A 20,305-nucleotide genomic window follows, 5' to 3' on the forward strand; every position below is an offset into this window, starting at 1 on the left:
TTTGTTATATGTACAACATTAATGTGTGATTATAATCAAATTTATTTGTTAAAACTACAAATACTGGGAACAAAAACAGTGAAATACTTTAATACTTATAACAAAACAATTTTGTTAATTTGACGTGTAAATATTGTAAAAATTATAGTTTTAGTCAGTTGTTTTTCAAAAATACAAGAATTATATGTAAGTCACTTTTCAAGTTTATACTGTAGGCATTTACTGGGCCTACTTTTAACATGATCATGAAATGATGCAAATTCAGGTATAAGACTAATAAAAATGTTTTCACAGAAGATGTGAACCTGAGAGGTTGCCTCTCTATTTATAGGCTATATAAAAATATACAATTATAATTGTTTACATTATGGGTTTTTTTTAATCATTCGGGCTATTTGCAGCCTATTGTTGAGTAACCTATAAGGAATTATCATTTAACGCCTAAGTAATGCTTCTGTTCAGTCATAATGCTTGTATTCTTTATGTTTCTTTTAATGACAATGTGATACTTAGACTAGACTACTGTTTTGGGTTATGTTAGCAATGTCTCATTATTACAGGCTAAACAAACTTACAATGCCACCTATAGGATTTCTATGGTGCCTCCTCTTCACAGAGCTGTAGGTCACTCTGCTGCACTGAGTGCGCCTAATTTTGAATGTGCATCTGATGCTCGTCTCTGATTGGATAATGACGTGAGGGCGGGAGCACGCACCATTTGCAGAGTGGAGAAGGAGAAGACAGAAAACGTCGAAGTCTTTAGGACAAATTACAAACATACGATTTGAATTTTCTTTTGATGATCTGTGTTTGTTCATCAGAAAGTTTGCACGGTAAGTTTAATATTTTGGCGACTTTTTTTCGAGAAAAAAACATCACAAGCACCAGTTGATACTCAGACCAATGTTTGATAACTTAGCGCTAGCATGCTAGTTCAGCGAAAAAGCACGGGCAAACTTTTGAAATACTAAAAATGATCACCTGCGTCTTTTGTAAAAAGATATTGGTCACATTAAGAGGCTATGTACTACATTGCAGAATGCATAGGAATGAGCCTTGTTGTCTTTTTAAATGTGTTGGCGCCAGTTGCAGTCAAACATTCACCACTTACTCTGCTTTCAAGGGGCATTTTTATCGTGTGCACAATGCACCTGCACTTCAAGCTGCTCCTAAAGCTCTTGTTGCAGATTTAAAATGTGCTGTTTCATTATGTGCCCGCCATTTTCAAACAGTGAAAGAGCTAGTGTCCCACTTAAATGATCATATTGCAGAGGGCAGGTCTGTGTCATGTCCAGTAAGTGGTTGTAAGCATGTGTTTACAAAAAAGTCATCATTTACTTCTCACATGTGTAGGAAGCATAAAGCATGTTCCCCAGATGGTATTGATGACATGTACAAGAAATCTCGCCCTCAGTCCCTAAATGACGGTACAGAATATTCAGAAAACACACATGAAGCCATGCCATCTGCTAGTTCAGCCAGTGATATGCCAGAAAATGATAGTCAGTCTTTTCTCAGAAACATGTGTCTCTTTTACCTTAAACTGCAAGGACAGCTGCTAATTCCTGCCTCTACCATACAGAGTATTGCTGAGGAAATGCAGAATGTGCACGAATTGGGTCAAGCCTACACAATAAATAAGGTAAGTTGTTTACTAAAAAATGAAATGAGCCTATCAGATGAAGCTGTCACTAAAATCTGTGACTGCATTAAAGAGTCAGATTTGTTCTCTGCTTGCCATCAAGGACAATTAGGAACAACACACACCAGAAATCAAACATTCAAAAAAATGTTTAAATACACAGAACCCAAGAAAGTGCCATTGGGAATGGATGAAAACATGATAGAAAAATTTGCTTACTACATACCAATGGGAGAAACTCTGAAGAGCTTTTTAGAGTCACAGTTATGGAAGAATACACTGTCACAACAGTTTGGGGGTCCTGATGTAGAGATTTTTAAGGATTTATATGATGGAAAAAATTTCAAATGTCACCAGTTCTTTAATGAAAACCCTGAAAGCCTCAAACTGATTTTGTTCCAAGATTCATTTGAGGTAGTGAATCCCCTGGGTTCTGCTAAAAAGATGCACAAACTTCTTGCAGTCTATCTGTCATTAGCAAATTTACCCATTCATTTGCGTTCAAATACAGATAATATGTTTTTAGTCTTGTTGTGTGTTGAGAATGACTTCAAGCGTTTTGGAATAACCAAAGTTTTTTTCAGAGTTGTTGGAAGATCTGAAATCTTTGGAAACAGATGGATTAGATGTAGATGGAGAAACAGTAAAAGGGGGTCTTTACTGTATTGCTGGGGACAACTTGGGTTCTCATTGCATAGGAGGGTTTACAGAAAACTTCAGCTGCTCTCAATATTTCTGCAGGTACTGTGAAGTAACACGAAGTGAGTTTTATGCTGATCCGAATGCCTGTGGTCCTCCACGCACTCCGGAAACGTATGACGCAGCTGTTGCTGATCTCCAGGCTGAAACTATCCAAGACGTTAGAGGAATAAAGGTAAACTCCATCTTCAATACCCTTCAGTCTTTTCACGTATCCCAGCCTGGTCTCCCACCTTGTCTAGGTCATGACCTCTTTGAAGGAGTTGTGTCATATGATCTAGCACTGTACCTGAAGAACATTATAAAAAATAAAAAATGGTTCACATACTCCCTTTTAAACAGGCGCATTAAACAGTTTAAATATAAAGGATCCGAAGCACTTACAAAGCCATGTACTGTCAAACCTGACGGATCCAAATTATCAGGGCAAGCCGTTCAAAACTGGAACCTTTTGAGATTGCTGCCAGTTTTGATTGGTGACAAAGTGAAAAACCATGAGGATGAAGTATGGCAGTTAGCTCTCCAGTTAAAAGACATTGTGGATCTTATTTGTGCTCAGAGCATTTCCTTGTCCCAGATAGCATTTGCTGACATTTTGATCCAAGAGTATTTGGAGATGAGAAAGATGTTGTTTCCTGAAATTCAACTAAAACCCAAGCACCACTATTTGCGCCATTATTCAGCACTGTTGTTGAAATTTGGTCCATTGATGAGGTTATGGACGCTTAGGTTTGAATGTAAACACAGTTATTTTAAAAGATGTGCCAGACACTTGAAAAGCTTCAAAAATATTTGTCAAACTTTGTCAACACGTCATCAGATGTATCAGGCTTATCTTTTAGCTGGGCAAGAATGCCGTGAACTGCTGCAAGTGAAGGAGAGCTGTGTGTTTTATCCCAACCTCTACAGTGACACTATTCAGCATGCAGTCAGGGAGTTAGCTTTTTCAGAAAGCAATACCACAGTTACCACAGACATTCACTACAAGGGTACTGCATATAAAAAGGGACAGTTTCTTGTGTACAGAAATGACGAGTGTATGGAGTTTGGTGAACTTCTACTCATCTTGATTCAAAATGACACATCTGTGTATGTTCTGATGGATATCCACAAAGGCATCTTCCTCTTAGAATACCATCTGTATTCTGTGACACAGGACAGTCTTGGGTTACAGTGTATTAACATTAATGACCTGCCTGACTTCTATCCTTTGGTATCATACATTCTTGAAGGACACCGAGTCATTCCACTAAAGCACAGTATTGTGGCAAAATAACGTCCAATTAATAGCTCACTTCTCACTGTAAATAGTTTAACATTAATATAAGTGTTACCTGATCCATACCCTGCTCCATTAAGTGTATGAACTCTATGTGATTTTCTAATTTGTTTGGTGGTGGCATTTCTTCTTCAGTGCAAATATGAGTGACTCAGGGCGAACCTTCCTAGATGTCGCCATTACGGAAGTCCTACCAGAACTTCAAGCAGTGAACAAAAACATCCTGGAAGAGCACTTGCAGTCCATCGGAGTTGAGACAAGTGATGATCTACGCTTCGTAACGGAGGCAGATTTGATGACAGCATTAAGACCTGTACAAGCGAGAAAGCTTCTTTCTGCTTGGAAACAGAAATGTAAGTAAAAACAACAGACAACTATTCAAAATCAAAAGTAGAGATGGTCATGGACAGACATACAGTGTGAATCATAATTGTATTTTTTTTTTGCAATTTAAAAGACCAAACTCCAGAGAACAGCTCGCTATCATCTGTGGAAGCCTCACCCACCCAGTCGCTGTCATTGCTCTCTGTTTCACCCCAAAGTCTATCATCAACCTCTTCCAGCAGCCCAGGACGTGACATACATTGGGATGACAACTTCGAAATTCCATGGAGTAAACTTCCTGCAGAAGTTATGCATTTTCTTGAGAGGGGGAAAAGGCCTCGGCCAAAACTGAGGAGGCAAATGGTCCGGATTGTTGTGACTGAGATGATGGAAAAATGCCCTCATGTAGGTAGAAAACATTCAATTGACGTTGCAAAAAAAATGGTAGCAAAATATCCCAATTCTCTGCAAGATGTCATAGAGGGTGATATTGTTGGTGCAGGCTACCTTTCCCTTGTCAAACAGTTGCAGAACAGAATTGAAAATGTAAGGCGCACTTCAACACCCAAAATAAGAAAAAGAAAACATCAGACTGACTCAGACCACACAGACGAGATCCCATTAGAAGAAAGAGCAGCAATGCAGGATACATATGGGTGCCTTAAATGGAATGTAGAATTTCTGCCTCTTGAAGAAACTCCAGAGAGCCAACAGCAAAAGATGGAGAAACTCAAGGTGATGTTCCAACAAGCTGACGCCAATCCAGAAGAGGTAAAAAGTCTAATGAAGTCCACTTATTACACACAGCGTCAACATGTCAATCAGGGGAAAAGTATCAAATGCCTTAGAGAGGAGTGGCCATTTTGGTTTGATGAACTTGGCATGTCGGTCCACTTCAAGGAACTTACTGGGATTGACCTCAAAGAGACATTCACACGAAATTTGGACTTGAAGGGGAAAAGGCTTCTGGAGTACATGACCACAGTTGCTGTCAGCAAAAGCAAGACGTTCCTTCAGACTTATGCAAGGCTTCAGAGGATACAGGGACCGCAGAGTGGCTGCTCAGATGATGTGAAAGAGATGGTCCTGCTTCTGCTCAGCTACTTTGATGAGAAGGAGGAGTACATGCTTTTCCATGTTGAAGATACATGTCTGGCAGATGAGGTACAACTGGAGCAAGTGCCTCTGACACCCACTATTATTGTGTGTGGTAAGTCTGTTTCATAGCTCTCTTTTTTTTTTTATTGCACTTTTTATAGAATGTCATGTGACTGCTGTGCTTATTAATATAACCTGTTAAATTATTTGTTCACAGGACAGTCCTGCTATTCCTCAAGAAGATACATGCTGAGTATTGATCGGAACCTCGTCAGCACAAACATATCCTCCTTCGTTTCTGCACTGTGCCTCATGTTCGGGAGCTACTACAATTTTAACATCCATTATCCATCTGAGCTGGCTTCCACTCTGGAGTTTCTTCAGAGGTGAGCAAATAAGGCTTCTTATTTCTGGACTGATAACTGAGACTCTGGAATCTGGCTCTGATGTGGTTGGAGTTCAGGTCTGGCACTGAGTCTCGGTTCGGTTTGGACCCAGATTCAGAGTGTTTTTTTTTTTTTTTTTTTTTTTTATAAAATAAGTCTGAATCCGGGTCCAAGCCTGGCCGAGACTCAGGGCTAGACCAAGGGTCAGCTGACGTCTGACTACCTATAACCTTTTGCTTTGGATTTTAAAATGCAAAAGTGTGATTTATCACTGCAAAAGATACTCGTGAAGGGTGCCAATACTTTTGACCATGCATTGTTCACTTCCCCACAGCATTTTGGTTATATTTTGTCTTGAACGTGGTGAAACCAATTGTTGTTTGTAGTTTGGCCATGACTGTGTATATATACACGTATATACTTAATTTTTATTTACTTACTTTGTACTTGTATTTTAACTGATCAATTACAAAACGCTTAATATACTTTTATGTTTTTATTCTACAGGTGTTTCTTCTGCATGAACCCAGAAAAAGGAACCAAAGTAGAGAACAAAAACTCGAAGCATCATCTCAGTGTGAACCCTCGAGTCCTCACCCTGATTCAGGATCTCGCCGACCACGAGTGGCGCTAAGCCTAAGTATTGACTCTCTGTGGACTGTTAGGTTTAAGTACACATTGTGGATTTAACAAAGTAAAACTTTTTCTGGTCGAATGCATGAAGCCAATTCATGAATGATTCATGAAGATGTTCTTGCTTTGAAGGAATGTTCCAGTTTTGTTTGTTTTTTTAACCATGCTGCTACTGCAGTGTTTCTAGACCACCTGTATAGGTTTGTTTCACCACAGGTGGTTTTCCTGATGTGTTTTTTGACCAAGGCCATGGTTGTGGTGACCGCAGGGTGCGTGTTGCATTGCATGGTGATTATGATAATTTTGGCACAATGTAATTTTTGTTTTAAAATCTTAACTATTTAACTTTTCCTGGTAGAGTGTCTAGCAAATGCTTTTTTCATGAACATGGTTCTTGCTTGCAGGAATGTTCAACAGCTTTATAGCTTTTGATTCAATTGTGTAGTTGATGTGCGCCTTGCATATTATGTTAGTTGGAAAAATGCATCCAACTGTTGTCATTTGCTTTATTGGCTGCAAAATAAATTTCCCAAAAGTGATATTTCTCTCGTCTTTTCTCAAGATGCATTTTTGCATGTTTAGCTATAGGAATAGCAGTAATTAGTTTGTTAATTAGGTTTATGACTAAAATTTTACATTAAAACATAAAATACAGCATGTATGTATATATAATATACAGAGCAACTCCATTTAATATGCACAGTTTTGACGTTGTTCTACCAGTTTAAATTAGTTTTTTGTTTGATATTTCCCTGTTAATTTTACAATTTATGAATCCACAATAAGCAATTATTACATGTAAAAGATACAGGAAATAGTCTATTTATATATAACATCATTGTGTGATATTAACTTCTTTTTTTTGTAGATTTAACAGTTTTTGTGTCATTTACTGTAAATCAATTTACATATTGCATCTGTAAAGCGATCTATTGTGCTGCTGTATTTTTTACAGGACGTTCCTGGTAACCCCAGCTGCCAGCGTTTTCCTGTAAAAACAGCACTTTTTTTTACAGTTTTAAATTTGAAACGACACAAGACACTATAAATAACATTAATTGCCGATATTGGCTAAATGATTAAAAGATAAATAGTCAAGATTTGAAATTATTAAAATTTGTCAACTTACCAAATCTCGCCCATCAAACATGCTCTTTTTATTCCCCGTAAACTCCATTGTTTCAGCAGACTTGGGATCCATTATTAAAATGTTCTGACTATTAGGTCTGACAAACTTACAGTCACTCTTCCTGGAATCAGTGGTCATATACACCTCGTAGTTGTGCATATGCTGTAAAGTTCCAGTACCTCCGGCGTCTGAGTAAAGTGTTGGATAATACGGTATAACTGGCAGATTGGACTGATAAAAGATGCGTGATTGTCTCCATCGATAGATTTTCACGGATATAATCACTACTAAAGATAAAATGAAGAGGAAGGACACTACAGCCAAAGCCAGAACTAAATAAAAAGTCAGGTTGTCATTGTAATCCTTGTCGTGAGTATTGTCATTGAATTCTGAGAGTACTTCAGGGAAGCTGTCCGCCACCATCACATTAACGTTGACTGTAGCTGAGCGAGACGGCTGTCCGTTGTCCTCCACAATAACAGTAAGCCTTTGTTTCATGGCGTCTTTATCACTCACCGGGCGTATAGTTCTGATTTCCCCGTTTTGTGAGCCCACTTCAAACAGCGCCCTGTCTGTCGCTTTCTGCAGTTTATATGAGAGCCAGGCATTCTGTCCAGAGTCCACATCGACGGCCACCACTTTAGTGACAAGATAGCCCACGTCAGCTGAACGAGGCACCATCTCAGCCACCGAGGAGCCACCAGTCTGTACTGGGTAGAGGATCTGAGGCGCGTTGTCGTTCTGGTCCTGGATGATCATGCGAACGGTAGCATTTCCGCTTAATGGAGGTGAGCCCGCATCCTGAGCTCTAATTTTAATCTGAAATTCTTTCAGTTTCTCATAATCGAAAGAATGCACTGCGTGAATTACCCCGCTTTCGGCATTTACTGACACGAGAGAAGAGGCGGACACACCGTTGACCTCCGAGTCCTCCAGCAGGTAGGAGACGCGCGCGTTCTGGCAGCAGTCGGCATCATTCGCTTTTACGGTGAAAATGGAAACACCGGGTGTGTTGTTTTCTACCAAATGAATGTCATAGAATCGTTTTTCAAATACTGGTGCATTGTCGTTCACATCGGATACTCTGATATGTAACGTCTTGTTACTGAAGAGGGAGGGTGAGCCGTGGTCCGCAGCTTTAATTGTAACGTTATATTCTGCATTTGTTTCTCGGTTCAAATATTCCTCAGTTTGCAATACAAAGTAATTCGTTAAGGATGATTTTATTACAAACGGGCTATTTTCGATGATCACGCATGTGACCTCGCCATTTTCTCCCGAGTCCAAGTCTTTAACGTTAATAACTGCAACAGTAGTACCGGGTAAAGCGTCTTCAGAAATGGGATTAGTGAACGAAGTTAAGGTTATAATAGGGATGTTATCATTCATGTCAATTATTTCAATAATAAGTTCACACGAATCTGTAAAACCACCATGATCTCTAGCTTCAATGTTTATTTCATATTTCTGCATAGTTTCAAAATCTACACTTCCACTAACAAAAATCTCTCCAGATTTTTCATTTATTTCAAATACGTCACTGTGTTTCTCTGTGATATGTCGGAAGGCGTACGTTACTTCACTATTAATGCCTTTATCAGAATCAGTTGCACTTACTTTTGTCACAAACGTCCCTTTGGAAGAGTTTTCTGGAACTTCGGCTTTGTAATGTTTCTTTGTAAAAACCGGAGCGTTATCATTCGCATCCAAAACCTTTACATTTATTTTCATCGCCCCGGACCTCGATGGGTGTCCTCCGTCTATAGCCGTTAATGTTAGAGACAAATCTTCCTGTTTCTCTCTGTCTACGGGGGACTGCAGCATCATCTCAATGTAAATCGTTCCATCGGGACGGGTTACTTGTTTCAATACAAAATTATCAGTCGGATTTAGGCTGTAGCTCCGTATGGTATTAATACCGACATCGGGATCATAAGCGCTGTCCAGCATAAACCGTGCACCGGGCAACGCCGTCTCACTGATCTCAATATTTATTTCATCTTTCGGAAATGCTGGGGCATGATCGTTAATGTCCATAATTTCTATAGTAATCCTGTATAATTCGATTGGATTTTCGAGAATAATTTCAGAATTGAAACTGCATGGAATTCTTTTATTGCAAACCATCTCCCTGTCTATTCTCTCATTGACCACCAGTATTCCTTTGTCTGTGTTCAGCTCCACGTACCGACTGCTGTCTCCGGCAACGACCCGAGCTCGGCCGCTTTTCAGCCTTTTAACGTCAGTCCCCAAATCCGCAGCGACATTGCCGATGACGGAGCCTTTCACCATCTCCTCCGGAATAGAGTATCGCATTTGTGCCTGAGCTACATAACAAAACCAAAGGAAAATTATCCATAATCGTACTTGCCCGTTTCCACTGCTGGTTATTTTTCTGATACCCATTTCCTCCGTCTCAGTTTTCGTATTAAAATTCAAAGGACGCTTTATAAAACGTGAAAAACCATCCTGACAAATCAGTCTTCCGATAACAAAGCAGTAACCATGAGGATGTTAAAATCCCTTTTTCGGATTGAGATCCGCGATTTACGATCACTGAGCTCTTTCCTCCACCCTTTTCTGATGAAATGGCCCGGTACTGAACACAAACTGCGCCTGGATCTCCGTGAGCCGCAGTAATAAGAGAGTCAGATGGATCTCGCCGCAGCTCGTCACCTTATAGCCAACAGCGGCCCTTACAGTCCTGCGAGGGAAACGCTGCCACGTTCTCTGTTCGCAAACATTTTTATCCAGTAATCTCTGGCTGAGACAACCTACAATCCAGGTACTAAATTTAATTAACTTGCTATTCATCGAATATAAGCCAGTTACTTTGCTGAATTACTAATTACTTTTTGCTTCATTGATAATGAATCTGGAAATGATACAATACTTGCTTTGAAGCATGAGGGAAGATTTTTTTCCCATGTCCTTCCTGTGTTCAACTTTGGGGATGGATCGCTGTTATTTTCTTTTGCTATTCATAGACTAAAATTCTCCATGCTAAACTATTTGTCAAAGTGTATTCTTGTTTTTAGATTTGGTGTAATGTAGGATCTAGGTAATTTTTCTTTTGAGAAAGCATTTTCAACAAGACCTGCATCGTTCAAAAATTAATATAGCATATTCAAAAAAAAAATGTTGATCTATAATGTTTTCTTGTAACTTAATGGAACACAAGCATAGTGCTGTCAGAAACATTACATTTTAACCACATCAGTACTCTGTGACTCATAATAATTAGCAAAAAATATGATTCTTTAATGACAGGAAGAAATGAAAGCAGACATGCATTTATACATAACAAGCATGTTCAGTGAACCTTCAATGGTGTAGTGAGGGGCGAGAAGAGGATCTGCTATTTGATTACTGATGAGTTGCATCTGAAAAGCGGTGGAGGGATGTTTTGTTATAAATGGGGGCTGGGACAGAATAAAAGGGACGGGGTAGATTCACGAGTGGGGGGGGGGGGGGGAGCACTGGTGTGCGTTTGGAGACAAACCATCCCGTCCACTCGCGACTAAAGTGCTTTGGGGAACGCGGTGTGGCCGTCGCTGATATTTCATCAGCCGTGGGTGAAGATAGGGAGACAAGTACAGGGGAGGGAGAAAGTTTGCAGGGAAGTTAGTCTTGTGATCTCCAAAGGGAGCCGCGCAGTGTTTGGGTCACTGAGAGCTGCGACTGTGCTGCGGTATCGTGGCACAGAGCTGCCATCGTCTCTGGAGGAGGACGGGGAGGCTGGTATTGCCTGTGTCTCATGTGTCTGTAACTCCCCAGCTCATGTATATGAGGTACCAGTGGACCCGTTTAAGTGTAGAGCCCATTATCTACTTCCGGTTATGCAAAGCATATTACAGTATGTATAATTTCCAGCATGTTGCTTGTATTCTCTCAAATCTTGTTATGTATCAATATCATGCATCTTACAACCACTAATTCACTGCTTCCTTTATGCACTGGGCCTGGAAATTACAGTGTCTCAGGAAAAGAAGCTCATGTATATATATCTCTATATACATGAAGCAGCAGCAACATTCAGCAGCACAACCCAAAAATATGTAGGATCAGTGATACCACCTGAGTCCCCCGGCTTCCCCAATGATCCTGAAGGTTTGGTTTTGTCTCTCGTTACACAGGACATGAGGGATAACTTACACTATAACAGAAATAAGACAATTTCTACAACATTCCCTTTCTGCCTTTTTTTGGAACTCAATAGCTTATATATTTTCTTTTGAATGTTCTTACTTTCCATCTCATTTGAGGCCTCCTAATATACTGTAATACCAGGAGTTTGTGGACATCTCTAGTTATTAGAAAAATTGGCTAATTAAGCCACATCCATAGCTGACGCAGGTGTATAATTAAGCAAAGAGCCGAGACCGAACACTGGCAGCAGAACGTGTGGTTGTACAGAACAGATGTCTGAGTATTTGCTTGAAACCAACATAAGAAAAACAAATCAGGTCACTGAATGTAGTAAATGGATGCACTGAGTGCAATGAACTTTGTGGAAACTACAGGAAAGACACATGATACCAAAATGACAGCTAATCAGACGAAATAGTCAGGAACTGGGAACCAACAACAAAATAATACTAAGTGTGGGGTCTATTCTGCCATCCGGCAGGTAAGTTAAAAAATAAAAAACAGTATAAAGTTTTATAACTGTATGAATATAAACGTGATGCGACACAAGAAACATTATTAAGGATATTAGCCCCAATTAATGGTATTAAGTAAATGGCCGCAAATACGAAGAGATGATTTATAAGTAGATTTCCAACTTACCAAATCTCGCTCATCAAACATGCTCTTTTCATTCCCCGTAAACTCCATTGTTTCGGCAGACTTGGGATCCATTATTAAAATGTTCTGACTATTAGGTCTGACAAACTTACAGTCACTCTTCCTGGAGTCAGTCGTCATATACACCTCGTAGTTGTGCATATGCTGTAAAGTTCCTGTACCTCCGGCGTCTGAGTAAAGTGTTGGATAATACGGTATAACAGGCAGATTGGACTGATAAAAGATGCGTGATTGTCTCCATCTATAGATTTTCACGGATATAATCACTACTAATGACAAAATGAAGAGGAAGGACACTACAGCCAAAGCCAGAACTAAATAAAAAGTCAGGTTGTCATTGTAATCCTTGTCGTGAGTATTGTCGCTGAATTCCGAGAGTACTTCAGGGAAGCTGTCCGCCACCATCACATTAACGTTGACTGTAGCTGAGCGAGACGGCTGTCCGTTGTCCTCCACAATAACAGTAAGCCTTTGTTTCATGGCGTCTTTATCACTCACCGGGCGTATAGTTCTGATTTCCCCGTTTTGTGAGCCCACTTCAAACAGCGCCCTGTCTGTCGCTTTCTGCAGTTTAAATGAGAGCCAGGCATTCTGTCCAGAGTCCACATCGACGGCCACCACTTTAGTGACAAGATAGCCCACATCAGCTGAACGAGGCACCATCTCTGCCACCAAGGAGCTACCAGTCTGTACTGGGTAAAGAATCTGAGGCGCGTTGTCGTTCTGGTCCTGGATGATAATGCGAACTGTAGTATTTCCGCTTAATGGAGGTGAGCCCGCATCCTGAGCTCTAATTTTAACTTGAAATTCTTTAAGTTTCTCATAATCGAAAGAATGCACGGCGTGAATTACCCCGCTTTCGGCATTTACTGACACGAGAGAAGAGGCGGACACACCGTTGACCTCCGAGTCCTCCAGCAGGTAGGAGACGCGCGCGTTCTGGCAGCAGTCGGCATCATTCGCTTTTACGGTGAAAATGGAAACACCGGGTGTGTTGTTTTCTACCAAATGAACATCATAGAATCGTTTTTCAAATACTGGTGCGTTATCGTTCACATCGGACACTCTGATATATAACGTCTTGTTACTGGAGAGGGTAGGCACGCCGTTGTCCCTGGCTGTTATTGTAACATTGTACTCTGACTCTGATTCTCTATTTAGCATCATTATTGTCTGAACGGTGAAGTAATTTCTTATTGATGATTTGATTGCAAACGTAGACGCATCAGATAAAAAGCAATTGACCTGACCGTTTTCTCCCGAGTCTATATCTTTAACGTTAATAACTGCAATAGTATTTCCCAGTGAAGCGTCTTCAGAAACCGGATTAGTGAATGATGTTAACGTTATAATAGGAATGTTGTCATTCACATCAATGATATCAATAATAACAGCACAGGAATCTGTCAAACCACCCTGATCTCTAGCTTCTACATTTAGCTCATATATCTGATCCTGTTCGAAATCTATACTTCCTCTTACAAAAATACTACCCGATTTTTCGTCAATTTCAAATACTCCGCTTTCCTTTTCAGACATGTGTATGAAAGCATATATTACTTGACCATTAACGCCTTTATCTGAGTCATCTGCACTTACTGTTGTCACCAGTGTGCCGCTGGGTGAGTTTTCTACCACTTCAGCTCTGTAGAGCTTCTTGGTAAAAACCGGAGCGTTATCATTCGCATCTAAAACCTTTACATTTATTGTCATCACGCCGGACCTCGGCGGGTGACCTCCGTCTACAGCAGTTAATGTTAGTGACAAATCCTCCTGTTTCTCTCTGTCTACGGGGGACTGTAGCATCATCTCAGTATATTTAGTACCATCAGGACGGGTCTCCTGCTTTAATACGAAGTTATCAGTCGGTTTCAGACTGTAGCTCTGTATGGAATTAATACCGACATCTGGATCATAAGCGCTGTCCAGTAAAAACCGCGCACCGGGCAACGCCGATTCACTAATCTCAATATTTATTTCATTGTTTGCAAATTTCGGGGAATGATCATTGACGTCCATTATTTCTATTGCTACTTCAATTAACTGAATGGGATTTTCGAGAATAATTTCAATGCTAAAGCTGCACAAAGATGTTCTTCTACACAACACCTCCCTGTCTATTCTCTCATTGACCACCAGTATTCCTTTGTCTGTGTTCAGCTCCACGTACCGACTGCTGTCTCCGGCAACGATCCGAGCTCGGCCGCTTTTTAGCCTTTTAACGTCAATCCCCAAATCTGCGGCGACGTTGCCGATGACAGAGCCTTTCACCATCTCCTCCGGAATAGAGTATCGCATTTGTCCATCGGTTACATAACAAAACCAAAGGAAAATCATCCATAGTCGTACTTGCCCGTTGCCAGTGCTGGTTATTTGTCTGATACCCATTTCCTCCGTCTCAGTTTTCGTATTAAAATTCCAAGGACGTTTTATAAAACGTGAAAAACCATCCTGCCAAATCAGCCTTCCGATAACAAAGCAGTAACCATGAGGATGTTAAAATCCCTTTTCCGAATAGAGATACGCGATATAAGATCACTGAGCTGTTTCCTCCACCCTCTTCTGATGAAATGGCCCGGTACTGAACACAAACTGCGCCTGGATCTCCGTGAGCCGCAGTAATAAGGGAGTCAGATGGATCCCGCCGCAGATCGTCACCTTATAGCCAACAGCGGCCCTTACAGTCCTGTGAGGGAAACGCTGCTACGTCCTCTGTTCGCAACATTTTTATCCTGTAATCTCTGGCTGCGACAACATGCAATCAAGGGAATACAATGAATTTCTTACTCGTGAAATATGAGGTAGTTACTTTGCGGAATTAACTATTAGTTTTTGCTTTATTGATAAAGAAACTAAAATGATGCAATACTTCATTCCGAGTAAGAGCATAGATTTGTTTCCAGTCATTCCTGTGTTCAACTTTGGGGATGGGTCGCTGTTTTTGTTTTATTATTCATAGATTAGAATTGTACACTGTAAAACATTCGTCAAAGTGTATTGTTGTTTTTGGGATGGGTATAATGCAGGATCTATGGAATTATTCTTTTTAGCAAGGTTCATCAACAAGATCTGCCTCATAAAAATGTTTATATAGCATGTTAAAGAAATAATTATGTTGACTTACAATGTTTTGTTGTATCTTGATAAAAGACAACCATACTGCTGTCAGAAACATTGCATTTTAACCACATCAGTATTCTATGACTCTTATAATAAATAGCAAAAATGATAATTATGTAATTTCAGGAAGACATGAAAGCATGCATGCTGAGTCATACATTTATACTTCAGTCGTATGTATAATTCATAGTACTATAGTTGTATTCTCTAACATCTTATTTTATGTCAATAACATCTGTCTTACAACTACTAATTCACCGTTTCCTTTCTGTACTGGGCCTGGAAATCACAGTGTCTCAGGAGAAGAAGCACAAACTCTGTATGCATGAAGCAGGAGCCACATTCAGCAGCACAACCCAAAAAATATGTAGGATCAGTGATACCAGCTGAGTCACCCGGCCTCCCTAATGTTACTGAAGGTTTGGTTTTGTGTCTCGTTACACAGGACATGAGGGATAACTTACACTATAACAGGAATAAGACAATTTCTACAACATTCACTTTCTGCCTTTATTTTGGAACTTGGCATATATTTTATTTCAAATGTTCTTGCTTTCCATCTCATTTGAGGCCTCCTAATATACTGTAATACCAGGAGTTTGTTGACATCTCTAGTTATTAGAAAAATTGGCTAATTAAGCTGCAACCATGCCTCACACCAGTATATAATTGGGCAGTGGCGGCTTATGGGCAGTGGTTACTTGATGGTTAGGGAAGCACACTTGTAATTGAAAGATTGCAGGTTTGAATCCCTGACATGTAAGGCACCACTGAGGTAACCTGAGTAAGGTACCACCCCCAAGCACTGCTCCCTGGGCGCTGAATTAGCTGCCCCCTGCTATGTCACATTGTCACATATGGGTTAAATGGAGAGGACGGTTTTCATTTTTGTATGCTGTGGTGTGTCAACAATGACAATTAATCACTAAATTCTAAAATAATTAAGCAAACAGCCCCACCCTCTCCATCAACAAACACTGGCAACAAAATTTGTGGTTGAACAGAAGAGATAAGTGACTTTTAACGTGGCACCACCATAAGACGCCGTCGTTCCAACAAATCAGTTCACTGGATTAATGCCCCGCAGACTGATCCAGGTAAACTGCAAGTGTCTAAAGTTTGAGGAAGCAATATGAAAGACATTATACCAGAATGACAGCTAACCATGCAGAGGAGAGTGAGGAAATGGGAGACAACTACAAAAAAATCATAAAGGGTGCCTCGTACCTATGGTGCTTGTTCCTAAAAATACTAAATGTGGGGTCTATAATTCCATCAGGCGCTTGAGATGAAAAAAGGCGCGTAAAAAATTGTGCTCTTTTAATTACGCGCATAAAATAATCTACCCCGGTGAAAATAATAACTATGTAACTTTAAACTTGAAACTACACGAGACACTAAAAATAACATTAATTGCCGATATGAGCTGAATGATTAAAAGATAAACAGTCAAGATGTAGAAATTGTTAAAATTTATAAACTTACCAAATCTCGCCCATCAAACATGCTCTTTTCATTCCCCGTAAACTCCATTGTTTCGGCAGACTTGGGATCCATTATTAAAATGTTCTGACTATTAGGTCTGACAAACTTACAGTCACTCTTCCTGGAGTCAGTCGTCATATACACCTCGTAGTTGTGCATATGCTGTAAAGTTCCTGTACCTCCGGCGTCTGAGTAAAGTGTTGGATAATACGGTATAACTGGCAGGTTGGACTGATAAAAGATGCGTGATTGTCTCCATCTGTAGATTTTCACGGATATAATCACTACTAAAGATAAAATGAAGAGGAAGGACACTACAGCCAAAGCCAGAACTAAATAAAAAGTCAGGTTATCATTGTACTCCTTGTCGTGAGTATTGTCACTGAATTCCGAGAGTACTTCAGGGAAGCTGTCCGCCACCATCACATTAACGTTGACTGTAGCTGAGCGAGACGGCTGTCCGTTGTCCTCCACAATAACAGTAAGCCTTTGTTTCATGGCGTCTTTATCACTCACCGGGCGTATAGTTCTGATTTCCCCGTTTTGTGAGCCCACTTCAAACAACGCCCTGTCTGTCGCTTTCTGCAGTTTATATGAGAGCCAGGCATTCTGTCCAGAGTCCACATCGACGGCCACCACTTTAGTGACAAGATAGCCCACATCAGCTGAACGAGGCACCATCTCTGCCACCGAGGAGCCACCAGACTGTACTGGGTAGAGAATCTGAGGCGCGTTGTCGTTCTGGTCCTGGATGATAATGCGAACGGTAACATTTCCGCTTAATGGAGGTGAGCCTGCATCCTGAGCTCTGACTTTAACTTGAAATTCTTTAAGTTTCTCATAATCGAAAGAATGCACGGCGTGAATTACCCCGCTTTCGGCGTTTACTGACACGAGAGAAGAGGCGGACACACCGTTGACCTCCGAGTCCTCCAGGAGGTAGGAGACACGCGCGTTCTGGCAGCAGTCGGCATCATTCGCTTTTACGGTGAAAATGGAAACACCGGGTGTGTTGTTTTCTACCAAATAAATATCATAGGATCGTTTTTCAAATACTGGTGCGTTATCATTCACATCGGATACTCTGATATGTAACGTCTTGTTACTAAAGAGAGAGGGTAAGCCGTGGTCCGCAGCTTTAATTGTAATGTTATATTCTGCATTTGTTTCTCGGTTCAAATATTCCCCAGTCTGTAATACAAAGTAATTCGTTAAAGATGATTTTATTACAAACGGGCTATTTTCACCGATCATGCATGTGACTTCGCCATTTTCTCCTGAGTCCAAGTCTTTAACGTTAATAATTGCAACAGTAGTTCCGGGTAAAGCGTCTTCAGAAACGGGATTAGTGAACGAAGTTAAGGTTATAATAGGAATATTATCGTTCACGTCGATTATATCAATAATAAGTTCACACGAATCTGTAAAACCACCGTGATCTCTAGCTTCGACGTTTATTTTATATTTCTGCATAGTTTCAAAATCTACACTTCCACTAACAAAAATCTCTCCGGATTTTTCATTTATTTCAAATACGTCACTGTGCTTCTCTGTGATATGTCGGAAGGCGTACGTGACTTCACTATTAATGCCTTTATCAGAATCAGTTGCACTTACTTTTGTCACAAACGTCCCTTTCGAAGAGTTTTCTGGAACTTCGGCTTTGTAATGTTTCTTTGTAAAAACCGGAGCGTTATCATTCACATCCAAAACATTTACATTTATTTTCATCATTCCGGACCTCGGTGGGTGACCTCCGTCTATAGCCGTTAATGTTAGAGACAAATCTTCCTGTTTCTCTCTGTCTACGGGGGATTGTAGCATCATTTCAATGTAAATCATTCCATCAGGCTGGGCCACTTGTTTCAACACAAAATTATCAGTCGGATTTAGGCTGTAGCTCCGTATGGTATTAATACCGACATCCGGATCATAGGCGCTGTCCAGCAAAAACCGCGCACCAGGCAACGCCGATTCACTGATCTCAATATTTATTTCATCTTTCGGAAATGCTGGGGCATGATCATTAATATCCATTATTTCTATAATAATCCTATATAATTCGATTGGATTTTCGAGAATAATTTCCGTATTGAAACTACATGGAGACCTTTGATTGCAAACCGTCTCCCTGTCTATTCTCTCATTAACCACCAGTATTCCTTTGTCTGTGTTCAGCTCCACGTACCGACTGCTGTCTCCGGCAACGATCCGAGCTCGGCCGCTTTTCAGCCTTTTAACGTCAATCCCCAAATCCGCAGCGAGGTTGCCGATGACGGAGCCTTTCACCATCTCCTCCGGAATAGAGTATCGCATTTGTCCATGAGCAAAGTGCAAAATGGAAAGGAACATTATCCAAAGTCGTACTTGCCCGATGATGTAGCGGGATGCTTCCTTGAAGGCCATTTCCTCCGTCAGTATTTAATGCAAAAACCACAACGATATTTCATCTAGTAGATAACCATCCGACACTTGAATAACCATAAAAGACATTTGCAGTACTTCCGATATACACCCTCAGCTGTATTCACTATCTTTAATTTAATCTCATAAAACCAAATATATTTCAGCAGGTCTGAGCTATTTTTTCCTCCTTGTTCCCGTCGAAATCTAGCAGAATCGTTCGCACACTGCATCTGTGTCTGTCTGCGGGAAGCAGTACTGCAGTAAGGGAGGCGCCACTAAAATTCAGCTCGTCTCAGCTCGCCTCCTTAACCAACAGCGGCCCTTACAGACCTGTGTGGGAAACGCCACCGCGCACTCTGCGAAACAGCAGCCTATACTGACGTCTCGTGCTACCAGGGAATATTTTCGAACTTCCCAACAACAGGAGGCATATGTGCTCTTAATGGATTACACACCCGCTACACAATGCTCTGGATTTAATTATTTAGGTAGTTAAATGGTGCAGTCCCTGTTCTTTTTAAATATTCTCATATTATTATCTCTCAAAATTATTGCCAGCGATAATAAAGTCAAGTTCTTAATGACATTTTAGAGACATATAGACAACTTTTACCCTTCGTCTTTAAAGTGTAGCTTATTTTTCCACTCTCAGTAAAGACAAAAGTTCTTGAATCACGTGTAATAGAAGTACACAACGCTTTAATTTTAACAATGACATGTATTCCTCAATTTTCCACCATTCAAACGTTTGACTATTCGGAGGAACCCAGTGAAAATCTGGAAAACACAAAGCATAACTGTGATTCTCAGGTGCAACCCTGAAAGTCTGCGAGAGCAGCTTTAGTCCCGGGGTACCACTCCGCCCTGATGACGCTGAAGATTCTACCTCGTACATTGTCGCCCAGCACACACGGCATAACGCAGGCCTACACTTCAATAAGTAGGGAGTGCCAGGAGATTTCTTCTACCATTCTTTTCTTAAATTATAGCAGCCCCAACTTTATTATGCCTTAACGATATTTTAGTTTTCCTTGCCTTAGGAATTACATCCACGTACGTTTTTCAAGCCAGAATATATGACTACACACGCTGAAAGAACTCTCATGTTATCTATCATTTACAGTTTCACGCTACATTCACATTTTCAATATATTTCATGTGACCTGATGGAGTTAACAGTCAAAAACAAAGTATTTCAAAGGAAAATCACACACACACAGAGATATAAACTTTACATCGCGATGGAGCGTCAATTAAATGAGTCCGACGTCCCTTGCAGAAATGGAAACACATTT

The 20,305-nt window shown here is 40.5% G+C and overlaps 3 protein-coding genes across 21 annotated transcripts in view; 1 reads left to right on the forward strand and 2 right to left on the reverse strand.

Moving 5' to 3' along the window:
• Positions 1–20,305, reverse strand: part of LOC125712471 (protocadherin beta-16-like) — a 108,130-nt gene that overhangs the window by 69,989 nt on the left and 17,836 nt on the right. The window contains exon 1 of one of the 17 annotated variants that reach the window (XM_048982544.1): positions 9,867–9,949. The exons of the other annotated variants lie outside the window; for them this stretch is intronic. The gene's annotated coding sequence lies outside the window, so the exon portion shown is untranslated. Of the gene's footprint in view, positions 1–9,866; positions 9,950–20,305 lie in introns of those variants that run through there. 17 annotated transcript variants of the gene reach the window in all.
• Positions 440–6,600, forward strand: LOC125712479 (uncharacterized). Of its 3 annotated transcripts, none has more exons than XM_048982577.1 (7): positions 440–833; positions 1,583–1,642; positions 2,384–2,516; positions 3,756–3,973; positions 4,078–5,154; positions 5,260–5,428; positions 5,936–6,600. In XM_048982577.1, the coding sequence occupies exons 4-7, from the start codon at positions 3,763–3,765 to the stop codon at positions 6,060–6,062; spliced, it is 1,584 nt and encodes a 527-aa protein (XP_048838534.1). In that variant the 5' UTR covers positions 440–833; positions 1,583–1,642; positions 2,384–2,516; positions 3,756–3,762; the 3' UTR covers positions 6,063–6,600. The 3 variants fall into 3 exon arrangements, with proteins under 3 accessions (XP_048838534.1, XP_048838536.1, XP_048838535.1); XM_048982579.1 differs by having other exon boundaries at positions 3,791–3,973; XM_048982578.1 differs by lacking the exon at positions 440–833 and having other exon boundaries at positions 1,040–1,642.
• Positions 7,182–19,337, reverse strand: LOC125712784 (protocadherin gamma-A11-like). Its single transcript, XM_048983221.1, has 3 exons — positions 18,346–19,337; positions 12,801–13,722; positions 7,182–8,009 (listed from the first exon to the last, which is right to left on the reverse strand). The coding sequence occupies exons 1-3, from the start codon at positions 19,008–19,010 to the stop codon at positions 7,182–7,184; spliced, it is 2,415 nt and encodes an 804-aa protein (XP_048839178.1). The 5' UTR covers positions 19,011–19,337.

Source organism: Brienomyrus brachyistius, chromosome 18 (assembly GCF_023856365.1).
Source record: "Brienomyrus brachyistius isolate T26 chromosome 18, BBRACH_0.4, whole genome shotgun sequence".
In the NCBI taxonomy this organism is placed as follows: Eukaryota; Metazoa; Chordata; class Actinopteri; order Osteoglossiformes; family Mormyridae; genus Brienomyrus; species Brienomyrus brachyistius.

Bases quoted from the DNA above. Each gene is read 5' to 3' on its own strand.
- LOC125712479 (XM_048982577.1), top strand. From the start codon at position 3,763: ATGAGTGACTCAGGGCGAACCTTCCTAGATGTCGCCATTACGGAAGTC. The intron at 5,155-5,259 runs GTAAGTCTGTTT...ATTTGTTCACAG, and splicing joins ACCCACTATTATTGTGTGTG to GACAGTCCTGCTATTCCTCA. The intron at 5,429-5,935 runs GTGAGCAAATAA...TTTATTCTACAG, and splicing joins ACTCTGGAGTTTCTTCAGAG to GTGTTTCTTCTGCATGAACC.
- LOC125712784 (XM_048983221.1), bottom strand. From the start codon at position 19,010: ATGGCCTTCAAGGAAGCATCCCGCTACATCATCGGGCAAGTACGACTT. The intron at 13,723-18,345 runs GTCCGGAATGAT...TCACCCGCCGAG, and splicing joins GACGGAGGTCACCCACCGAG to GTCCGGCGTGATGACAATAA. The intron at 8,010-12,800 runs GTTAAAATTAGA...AAAGAATTTCAG, and splicing joins AGAAACTTAAAGAATTTCAA to ATTAAAATTAGAGCTCAGGA.